Raw genomic sequence first — 11,593 nt, forward strand, 5'->3', positions numbered from 1 at the left:
TGGTGCTCACTGGCACTTCATTTTGCGTAGTGAAATAATGCTTGAAATACTCAGCTGTCAAAAAAGAGATTCAAGTTTGCAGAATTCTGCAACACTTACACAGAATGTGGTTGGGAGGGTTTCATGCAAGAAAGGGGTCTTGAGGCTGTTTCACAGGGTAAGAAAACAAAAAGTCACCCCAGAACAAAGCCCAGGAAGGTCCTAATTACAGTACTCTGCAAGATTAGCATGGTGCAAGCACCAACTGAAGTTGTACCTTGTTCTTAGAAACTTTCTTCATCTGACAAACCAATTCTCCTCTAGAAGACTCGTAGTAAAGAGCAGAACATGTAACAGGTGGAAACAAAAGTGCTAGTTTGTGGAGATCCTCCCTTGCTTTATATCATACTGCATCATCTGTCACAAAAGCAAGTCTCCTTTGGACCTGTGTGTTTCAGAACTTTGTGCTCCAGAAGGCAATGACTGCTCTGTAATACAAGTTGGCAAAAAAAAAACTTCAAAAATGTTCTACTTGGCTCCAGAAGTTTCCTGAGAAAATGTCATTGGTTATGAAAATTGACTTATTTTGCTTCATAGGCTTCTGAATGTCTGCGGATCAGACTGAACTTGCCTGTAGGGTCAGGGACATACCACTTCTCCCAGACTTCAGCATATGAAGCTGTTCTTCCCCAGGGTTTGAAATGTCCATTCCAATGGAGCAGCTTGGCAGCCTTCACAAACTGAGGAGAATACCTTTTTGCAGCACTAGACCCTTTTATTGAAAAAGAAGCATTAGTCCCTGAAATAAAGGCAGCAGTAACACCAGCATGCAATATTTTAACTTCAAAACAAAGGTTTTAACAAAGGAAAACTTGTCATTTAAGGTGAAAGGAAGAGATAGGGGAGGCAGAGATCAGGGCAAAATTAAAAACATCATCAGGTGCAAGTGAATGCCACTTTAGTCGGTTTCAGTATCTGTCTTAATGTACTGCCTTAAATTCTAAGTTCTCTAAAAGCCCCGTAATAGCCAGATGTATTCAGCAGCCTAGGTATTGTTCGTTGGAAACAAAACCTAAGGAAGTTCTCCCTGCATTGGGGTTTCACCAGCAGCAGAATAGATATGCATGTTTCTCTCAACAGATGAAAAGAAATAGCTAGGATCACTTCAGATACAATAGGGATGTGGAAAAATGAAAATGAGAACAAATCTAAAAGTCAGTTTAAGATCTATCCCCCTTAGCAGGTCAACACAGAAAAGAAAGGATCAGACCAAGAAGCCCCAAGATGGTATTGCAGAGCTGTGTTTCTTTAGTATAGAATAAAATATAAAGTAGGGGAAGAAAAGATCCATTTGCTGCATTAATTAGGTGTCCAGCTACCGACCTGGAAAACCACAATGAGGGAGCAGTGTCACAAACGGTTCATACATACCAAGATGCCGGACGTTCCACATGGGATCGATGCTGGAATGTTGTTTGTAAAATACAATCAGCAATGGAGGAGTCGTGATGCTGCCAGCCAGAGTCCTACTATAAAGTTCCTCTCTGGAAGTGAAGATGAAAAGAAGTTGGGAAAAGAGAGCTGTATGGCCCTAAATCAGATGATTATCCACAAATACCATAGATAGCCTTTCATAACAGTTAAATGCCACCACAATAACACAATCCCTGTCCCGCTGTCACTCCCAGCTTGGAGGTACTTACACTACATTAAGTGCCATCCACTTCTCCAACTGCTTAGTGATGTTCTGTAATTTCCATTCTGTCAAATTGGCAACAAAAACTCCTGGATTGAAAGAGCAGGTGTTGGCTTTCATGGCAAGCTTTCGGATCGTTTCTTTTTTGTAATCTAGAAACCCAATGTAATTATACTGTGAAAAAAAAGACAGGAAAAAAAAGTAGAAATTAGCTTAAAATAAATTTTGCACAGCTCCCAACAGGCAAGCATAACTTGAAGTTGTTAAAGCAAATACCCCTTCCTTCAAAATGAGAGAAAGGAAACTTAAGAGGTTAAACAGTTTAAAAATATGATTATGTAAACCACCTATTCTAAGGAATGTTCCATGTTCTTGATAATACCTTTTTAGCAATATGGTACCCACTCCCAGAAAAAGTACTTTTTATACACTCACAAATGAAAAATATTCCCTCTGATGTTCTTAAGACCTACTCCTGTTTCACACTGGGAACTGCTCTCATTGCAAAGCACAGCAAAATTCAAAGTGCTTTCACTGTGCCTTAACAGAAACTGCAGGAGTTACTTGTAACAAAAACAGAACAAAATGATCTAGGTAAGGTCAGTAACACCTTTAGGTTCACTGCATCCTTAAGTCAGCATGCAAAAACATTAAAACCAAAATGCACATTTCCAAAGCCTGCTATCTGTAGTATTCTTATCACTGAAACACTACAAAACTGACCTGATTGCCTGCTCCACGGACAGCAACTTTATTAGTGGTTGAGTCACAGTCATCTGAAAACGCAGCTGCATGTCCAGGTTTCAGTGGAGTGTTGTAAAGTTCAAGAATATCATCTGGAAAATGGAAGTAAGCACAGAAAAATTACAAGCAGTCATAATTTAAGCACTGAGTGAATTCCATTGCTGCAGCAGATTAGCCCACTCTGTTTAATCCAACTCGTTCCTATTTATAAAGTTTTACATCTTTCCTTGAATCCGAATTGGTTACTGTAAGAGACTGCGTACTGACCTCAGCATAAGGGCAGTGGCAAAAGGCTAAGAAAAGGTCCCATACCTTGCACTATGACATCATCATCCACATAGATGGCCTTCTCTGCATGAGGTACCAAAGTGGGCAGGTAGAATCTTGCAAAAGTTAACTATGAAAACAAGAAAGTAAAAGAAGCGAAGAATTAAATTAAAAATCGTCCAAATAAATGTGAAATTGACTGATCCTCCTGGCATTTATCCATGGCACTAATGTCTACAACAACTTCTACCAAGGACATAAAATAGGCAGCAATATCATAGCAGTTAGTTTAAATAAACAAGCTCCATCAATTCCTGGTTTCCTATGCATCTGTGCATTGATAAATCGTTTTGTATTCTGCCACATGTATTTGCAGTGTCTCCAAGGTGCTGGCATACTTGACATGCAAGCTGTTGTGTTTCACTGTAGTTAGCAGCAAAAACCAGCTCAGGCATGCATATGTAACTACTTAAATCCACCTCTTACTATCTGGAAATTTATTCTTACTGAACCATCAGAATTTTATCAGAAAAGATTGCTTCTATGCTAACAGATGTAGGTTTGATCTCTAGTTGTGTTCAAGAGCACTATCAAAATACACTGTTACTAACTAATAATAGCAAAAAGTAATCAACATCGTCCTCACTGGTTTTAAGGTGTCTGGCTTTTGAGGATCCACTTGCACCTTCCCTTCTAAGACACGAGGGTCAAAATCCAAAATTCGGTACTGCAAATTTTTCAGAGCAGTGCTACTTAGCCACAGCCTGCAAACAGCAACAAGGCACAGATCTTGTTAAATGAAACAGAAATCAACTGACAAGCAAGAGACCAAACTGTCAGTGACACATCTTAATATAGCCACTTGCTACCCTATCCAACAAACATTCATATAGAACACAATCGGTTGCTGAGGTTGGTGGGGTCCTGTATGACTGCAGGGTCTTGCCCACCCTCAGAATACTGCACAGCTGTGACACATGAAAGGTATGATGTCACTTCTATTTCATTAGATACATATGGTCCTGTTATCACAGGACCTCCACAAAAATTATCTGTGTGAGTGGACACAGGTAAAAGTAAAATCAAAGAACAATCTAGAAAAAAAATGGAGAAACTTCATTCACAGCATTTGAATTGCTTTGCTGAAACATAAGAAGAAACTTTTACAATCCCTCTATCCACCAACTCCAATCCCACTAGAAAAGATGGCTCTCTTCTATCCCTGAAACATCAGCACAAACAATGACTGTGTACTCCCCACCAGCAGCCTCGTCAAAAAGCTGCAATAAGCAGCAGCAGTTAGGATTGCAATTTAGAGGAATGCAGTCCCAGGGAAAGTCAGCTCTTCCTCTTCTCAGAGATACTTAAGTTTCACAGTATTGTGGGAATCTATAAAGATCATTACCTCAAGTGATCCACAGTATCGTTCAAAGTAACAATATAGAAAACCACGTTGGATTTGGTGTGAAAGTAAATACTGTTCATGGCTGCAATTGCACCCCCAAGCCTCTCATCTGATGCTGCAATGACCACAGAAATCTCCTTATCATTCTTTTCATCTGCCAGTCTCTGGGGAACTGCAGGTATGAAATCTATAGGCTGAAGTCCTACTGGGTTTGAATCTGTGGAGTACAAATGGCATCACATACTCGGTTTATGCAAACGAAACACAGACATTATTATCATGCTAAAATTTCCAGTGCCTTCATCTACTTCATCACTTGGATGCCTCAGCTGAGGTGTGAATTACAGAATGCCAGCATAAAACACTTAAAATACAGCACCTGCTCTTGAGAGTCTGAGGTGTTAATGAATAGGAAAACATCACCTTTACAAATAAAATACATACATTTAACTGTACACACTCATACCCAACGAGGTACTAAAAGAAAGTTTAAACTACAGTAAGCCTCACTTACCCTTGGTGCCTTCTGCCGTGTCTATAATCTGACTTCCCCTTCCTATTTACCGTAATCACCTTCTAGTCTTCTCCACATAACCCTTTCCTCTTTCTCATACTTTCTTTTCCTTTTAGGTAGGAACCAATGAAGAAAACAAATTCTAAATTTAAGTCATTGATTCGAATGTTTTGCCATCAAAGATCGAGGCGTTTACACCCCATGGTTATTCCAGGGATCACAGATCACACCACATTATGCAAGATGAAATCACAACAATTTATATTCATAGGGTGCAGGTAGAAAAATGAGAGATGAGCATTGAAGTTTACTACTAGAGCACATCACCTGTAAAAGCTGGCAAATTGCCCACTACCCTGTCTATAACAACACTGCTACCTCTCTGATCATCAAGACCATGATGTTATAACTTCAGGTAATTTGAGGCATACAGCAAACAGGGACTGGGCAGCCTGTAGGCAGTGGTCTGCTGTTCACAAAGCTGGGCTTCTGCTTCTGTTTGCCCTTTCCTAATGGGAGAGCTCAACAGCTGTGACTTCAGCTGACTCCTGGTTAAGGCCTGTCAGGCTCCAATTCAGCTGCTGTTGGGAAGAATCTGTACAACTGCTACCCAGAAGCAACAGCTCCCAGGAGTGACAAAATGGAACTTGGCAGTAAAAGCAAGCATGGAGAGGCTCTGTGAGACCACATGCAGTACTTAAAGTGGACCCTCAAAAATGAAAAGCCTTTGCTAAGTAAATTGAATCATATCTTAGTAACTTTTAAAGCCAGAAGGAATTCTTGCTATCTTCCCTAGATTCCTGGCCAAGAAAAGTCACAGGATAGCAAGAACAGACAAACCCACAAAGCTGAACTTTCTTGGGTATAAGAAGATGAAAAGATATAAAGAGTACAAAAATTACATCTTGTATCATCAAGTAACTGATCATTATCATACATACTATTTCAGCAATGTGGCAATTCCTGTATGGCCAGAGCATGGCCTTTTCCCATCAATTTAAAAAAAATATATATTTTTTGAAACAAAAATAAAACCCCAACATACCTGACAATTCCCGTTTCAAGAAGTCACTGAGGCCTAAGAAGTTATGATGAAGAACCAGCAAAAAAATGACAACAGCCACTATAAGGATGGAAATATTCACTGAAAAAAATAGAAGAAAAAAGTTAATCAATATAACCAGAGAAAGACTAGGGAACTCAGAAAAGTAAAATGAGATTTAAAAGAAGTAGAGACACACACATACACCTACCTTTTCTTAATGTCATTTTTCTTTTATTTTATTAGCATAAGGTTCCTGCAAACCTGCAACAGAAAAAAAACTCCAGCAATTACTTTCTGCTTTCAGTAGGCAAAGCACACTATCACCAGGAGTGCCAACAGAGTTTCCAAACACAGTGAAAGCTTCCTTCTCTTGAAAAGATGAAGCTGGATGTCACATTTTAATAACTGATTATGTATGTCAGTAAGTAGGTAGCTACAACAATGGATCTAAAAAGGAACTCAGAGATAAAAGAAGGGACATACAGATCTTGCCATTTACTTCACTGACATAAAAACCCCACTAACTCCTGCCAGTCAAAAGCAATATGAAAAGAATCTGGAAAATTATCTATGGTTTCTCTACTGTTGAATGAATTTAATTGTCTGAACTGGAAGCATTCCAGCAACAGGGCAAGTAGTTATACATTTTTTCTGTGCTTAACTAAGATTCTGGCAGGACACAGCATTTATAAGACCTTAGCAAATAGCATTACACACTTTCAAAATCATGAAATTCTCCACATAAAATACAACAGACTGTCGGCTGAAGTGTCATCCCAGAAAAGAGATCACAAAATTGTGAAGAAAGGTATTACCATCACGCCAATGCAATGATGCCACTTTGCTATGCAATTCGAAAATACTTATTCACTACTTAATGGTAAACGTGAACGTGAAGTCAGAAGAATTACATATCCTACAGCATCAAGCACCTCTTGAGTAACACACGGAGAAGGGGCTCACACCGTAACAACATCTAAAATTCATGAAACAGTGACAGTTCTGTATGAAAGCACTTGCAAAATCCCCGAATTAAAATACCACGAATTGCGTTGTGACTACTACGTAGGCCAGACACCTTCTTTTTGCTACCGCGTTTCTCCCATGGGGAAGATACCCTCACGAAGCACAACAAATAAACGCCGTGTGCCGTGTTTACAGCACTGCTAACACGGGTCGGGGCAGGTCGCCTTAGTTTGCTGGAGTACAGTGCAGCGCCTCTCTTTAAAACAAAGCACGCTACAACGCTCTTCAGTCCTCCTGGCAGCGACGCTGAGGGTGCTGGCACACACATACAATTTCTGCCCTTTAGTGACACTACGACAGCCTGAGCTACAGGCATTTAAGGGCTTGACTCCTCCAGCAACGACTGTCAGTGCAAACACTAACACACCGAAGTACTCAAACACATGCTCATCGCCACCCTGCCGCAGGTGACGCGGTTTACACACACGAAGTTGGGCACCCGACCACCCCCCACGTTTCACGGCATCCTCCACGCCTGCATCGCGCAGTAGCACAAACCGCGCTCCCCGGGGCTGCCGCCTCGGCGGGGCTCCCGGGCGGCCCCTCCTCCTCGGCCCGCTGGAAGCAAAGCCCAGGCAGGGACCCCAGGAACCCCACTGCGGGGCCGGCAGGGCCAGGCCAGCAATCCCTCACCGAAACCTCCCATTCCGCTCACCGTCTGCCGCCGCCGTCACCGCCAACTGCCACCTCGGCAGCGCACCGCCGCCGAGCACCAAGGGCCGCAGCTGACCGCCGCGATGCCTGATGGCTGAGAGGAGCGAAGGCTGCGCCGCGCCCACCCGGCTGCACTAGAGAGGCTGCGGGGGCTGCTGGCGATTTGACGAAGAACTTTGAAGCCTTAAGCAGTAAGGGCCGCCCGCAGGCCGCCAAATCAACGTTGATTACGGACGGGCGACACCAGCACCGCCTCACACCAACCGGCCGAAGGCCCCTAGGTCAAGGGTCCTGAGCTCGAAGTCGCCGTTGCCGAGGAGACAGCGTCCCGCGCCACGCCGGCCGCTGCATGCGGCGGAGCCGAGGGACAGCGGCGGCGGAGCAGGACAGCGGCGGAGCCCCAAGCCGCGGCGCGGGGAAGCAGCGGCTGCGATAGCAGCGCGGAGCTGACGGCCAAGGCAAAAGTCTGCCACGGCCGGTTGCCGGGGCGGAGCGACATGGGCGTGTTTCCGGGACAGCTCGACAATCGCCTTCCGGTCTCGGCGAGCTTGCTGTTGCCGCTGCCGCCAGGCCCTCAAGAAGAGCAGAAGGCGGGCTGTGAGGGGCCGCTCTCCACCGCCGCCATGCTGAACATCTTCCGCTCCATTCCCACGCAGATGGTAGGGCATCCATCGCGGGAGGCCCGACCCTGCCCGGGCCCTCGTCCCTTTGTCACTGCTGGTGACATGGCTGAGGGCGGGCTTTAGCGCTTCCCTTCCTCCATGCGCTGTGGGCATGTTTGCTTTAGGGGGTACCCCCTTTAATTTCGGTTATTTTTGCCTAAAAGTTCGCGCTTTAATATATTGCTAAATGAAGGTAGTGTACAGCTGTGCACGCGAAACCTCTGTGCTTTCCCTTTCTATGCTGTGTACAGCCAAAGCGTCGAGAGACGTTTTCTGAATACATACAACCTTAGGCGACACATACCGTGTCCTCTCAAACTTACTTCCTTTTGTGGTGGTGTGGCTTTCTCCTAGTGATATTAAGCTAATTGCAGTGTTATTTTGGACTTGAATTGCCTATCCTGAACAGTGCTTGCTTTTTATTTTTAGATGATGTAGTCAAGTATGTAGGGGAGGTGTTAAGTGAATTAAGATCTTAATTCTTTCACACTTGAAATTCAGACAGTCTAACAAAACTAATTCCAGTCTGGTTTGAAAGTTGAACAAAGAAACCTGAGAACTGGTGGTCAGGCTGACTCTAGGCTCTAACCTAAGTTTAACTGGTAGGTTTGTGGTTTGAGTAACTGACAAAAAAAAATCTCTTTCCACAGGACTACAAGGGCCAAAAATTAGCAGAACAGATTTTTCAAGGGATCATTCTTGTCTCTGCAGTAAGTATACTAGAACTACAGATGATAACATAAAAGACTTCATTTTAGTTTCTGATCTTCCAAGGTTTTTCCCCTGATTGTTTGGTCACTAAAAGCTTCAGGTAAAATCAGAGGGGCTGTCACGAATTAAGGCTTTTCTTTTCAGTATTGGCCTACAATTTTGAAAACAAGGTTAGAAAGATGTATGAACTGTGCCTGTACTTTTCTACTTAACTTCTCACCCTTGCCTCCTGGGTTTTTTAATTTTTTTTTATTTTCAGATTATTGGTTTTATCTATGGATACATCACTGAACAGTTTGGATGGACTGTCTACATAGTTATGGCTGGATTTGCTTTATCATGCTTGGTAAGACCTTTTTTTGTTTCCTCCTCCCAAAACCAGAAAATACATGCATGATGTAACCTAAAATAATCATTATATTCGAGGGCTGTCAGTACAAATTTCATACTGTTAATACATAGATGATCTGTAAGAAGTGAGTGACGAGCCAGTTAAATGCCTTTTCTCAAATGCTAGTAAGATTTTAGAGAACACTGAAATTTAATCCTGCTCTTGCATTATTTTTTTGCTTCAATTATATGTTACTTTTAAATCAAGATGATAGCATTGATAACAGAAAGGACAGGGAAGCTTTCTGTGGAGAAGTAGCTTGTCACGAAAATTTTGCAGTTGGCGTGTGCTGACTGAGCAGAGAGGCTAGGACACAAAGCATGGAATTGCAAGAGTAATTCCTTACTCATGTAGGCAAAGTGTCCTGTAGCAGCTGGGGCACATTTGATCTTACACCTTTCAAGTGTTCAGATAAAACAAGATTTGCTCATGCAGTATACAGTGAAATTGTATATATTTTAAGATCAACTGGTATGATAATTAGGAAATGAGATTTTTTTTTTCCCCCCTAACAAGGTGTAGAAAACACTTATCTTGCCTCTTGATTTCCATGTTCTGACTTTACTCCTTTTTTCTAAGCTAACACTGCCTCCATGGCCCATGTACCGCCGCAACCCTCTGAAGTGGCTCCCTGTCCAGGATTCTGGAACAGAAGAGAAGAAGCCAGCTGACAGAAAGCCAAAGAGACATAGTAAAAGCTAAAAAGTTGTGGGTCTTCATGTTGTTACTTTGTTCAATTCTGTTAAATGCAGCGTTTCCACTGAGAGATACTTCTTGGCTTAGTGTTTGGGGTTTTTTTTTCTTGGTTCTTTGTACACTACCATGCAGGGAGCACAAACTCTCTCTGTCTGGAGTTTCAGTGAAGTCACTGGGAAGGCTGGGATGGGGGATTACCTTTAGAAGGCTACTGGAGGTCACATCTCACCGAATCACAGGGGTGGAAGGAACCTCTGTGTGGGTTCTATCTGTGAACTCTATCAGGCCCAGCCAGCCACGTCCTGGGGTGATGTGCACAGATTAAAAACTCACTAATGCAAGTTCATGGAGAAGTGGTCACTTGCTGAAGACAGGCCGGAGACCCCAATCTGTGGAGCAAGTGCCTCTTTACTGGGAGTTGCTTACATGCTTTACTTCTCTTCCCACAGCCTACCAACCTTCATACTCACTGTTTATCAAACATATTCCTCTCACTCTAGCAGGTGGTTTCTTACCTGCTTATCACCCATTCTTGTGATACAGTTTTCTGGTATCTCTACGCTCTCTCATCTGTTCCCATGTGAGTCCAAAGGTCAGTAAAACATCTTGCTGTCTACCAACTCTGGGTTCCCACACCTCTGGAGATCATCCAGTCCAAGCCCCCGGCCAGAGCTGGTTCACCTAGAGAAAGCTGCACAGGACAGAGTCCAGGCAGGCTTGGAATGACTCCAGAGATGGACTCTTACTCAAGTGAAAAAGGAACACAGTGAAGCAAATCACATGTAGTTAAGCTGTTGCCTCTGCCTAAAGGCTGATACACAGCTGGCCTTGTACTAAAATATTTCTAATGGCATTTAAAAGAAGCAGTCAGTAGTGTCAGGCTGTAACAAGCACTGTAAAGCAGCCATGCCCCACTCTTCTGAAAAACACAACTGGAAACTAGTTGTTCTAGGGGAGGAGACTGCAGAGTAGCATTTTTTGTGGGCAGAGAAAATGACATCTTGACTCTGCATAAAACAGTAGCTCCTGAAACCTTGTAACTTGAGCATCTAATACCTGAGAGGCAGCAGGGACCCATAGGCACTGCACTGTTTTACTGCTGTGTCACATTTGTCTCCCTCATGGATGCTGGGCGGTTGCAATATTTAAGCTAGAGATCAGTGGTGCAGGTAAAAGTGCAATTCTACTTGACTTCTTTATCCTTTGCAAAGTACAGATGCTTTTCCTGTAGTGAGAGTACCTCACAGTGCCTGGGGGATGTGTAGCAACACAATTGAGATGCAAAGAAGGGAAAAGCTAAGACACCTATTTCTCTAAGCAACACTGGTCTTGGGAACTTTCATTCCTAAAAAGAATTTGTGTTTGTAAGGCAAAGGGATTTCTCCAGCTGGGACTATGGTAACCATGGCTGTGTTCCCTTCAAACACTTTCAGACTTGTTTCATCCAGTTACCAAATACCCTGGTGATTACCTCAGCAATAAAACACAAAAGTTAAGTCTCTGCTTAAAAGCTGTACAGCCACCTCCTTTAGTACTTTAACTTGGCAATTTACAGAACCTGGAGGGCCTTTGGTGGGACAAAAAATAGTCATTAGTGTAACAAAACCTGCTAAATTTTCACAGCTACCCTCATGTAGTAGCTTATAGCCTATCAACCATAGCCTTGACATACATTTTGCTACTGTATTTAGTATGTGACCTTACAAAAAAAACTTTCTGCTGTGAAAAATTCAAAACGTGGTTTTTTACATTCCTTTATATATGCAAAACTTGGTATCCACCCCTCTTTGCATCAATAAAAAG

At 42.9% G+C, this 11,593-nt stretch overlaps 2 protein-coding genes across 2 annotated transcripts; one reads left to right on the top strand and one right to left on the bottom strand.

Moving 5' to 3' along the window:
• Window positions 1–560: 560 nt before the first annotated feature.
• Window positions 561–5,874, bottom strand: GLT8D1 (glycosyltransferase 8 domain containing 1). The gene is made up of 9 exons (XM_054387458.1): window positions 5,859–5,874; window positions 5,651–5,749; window positions 4,092–4,308; window positions 3,333–3,450; window positions 2,732–2,816; window positions 2,399–2,511; window positions 1,683–1,849; window positions 1,411–1,523; window positions 561–751 (listed from the first exon to the last, which is right to left on the bottom strand). Exons 1-9 carry the CDS (start codon window positions 5,872–5,874, stop codon window positions 561–563), a joined length of 1,119 nt encoding a protein of 372 aa, XP_054243433.1.
• A 2,005-nt stretch (window positions 5,875–7,879) lies between these two features.
• Window positions 7,880–9,797, top strand: SPCS1 (signal peptidase complex subunit 1). The gene is made up of 4 exons (XM_054387521.1): window positions 7,880–7,989; window positions 8,643–8,702; window positions 8,963–9,049; window positions 9,674–9,797. The coding sequence occupies exons 1-4, from the start codon at window positions 7,954–7,956 to the stop codon at window positions 9,794–9,796; spliced, it is 306 nt and encodes a 101-aa protein (XP_054243496.1). The 5' UTR covers window positions 7,880–7,953; the 3' UTR covers window position 9,797.
• The last annotated feature ends 1,796 nt before the right edge of the window (window positions 9,798–11,593 follow it).

Source organism: Indicator indicator, chromosome 15 (assembly GCF_027791375.1).
Source record: "Indicator indicator isolate 239-I01 chromosome 15, UM_Iind_1.1, whole genome shotgun sequence".
NCBI lineage: Eukaryota > Metazoa > Chordata > Aves > Piciformes > Indicatoridae > Indicator > Indicator indicator.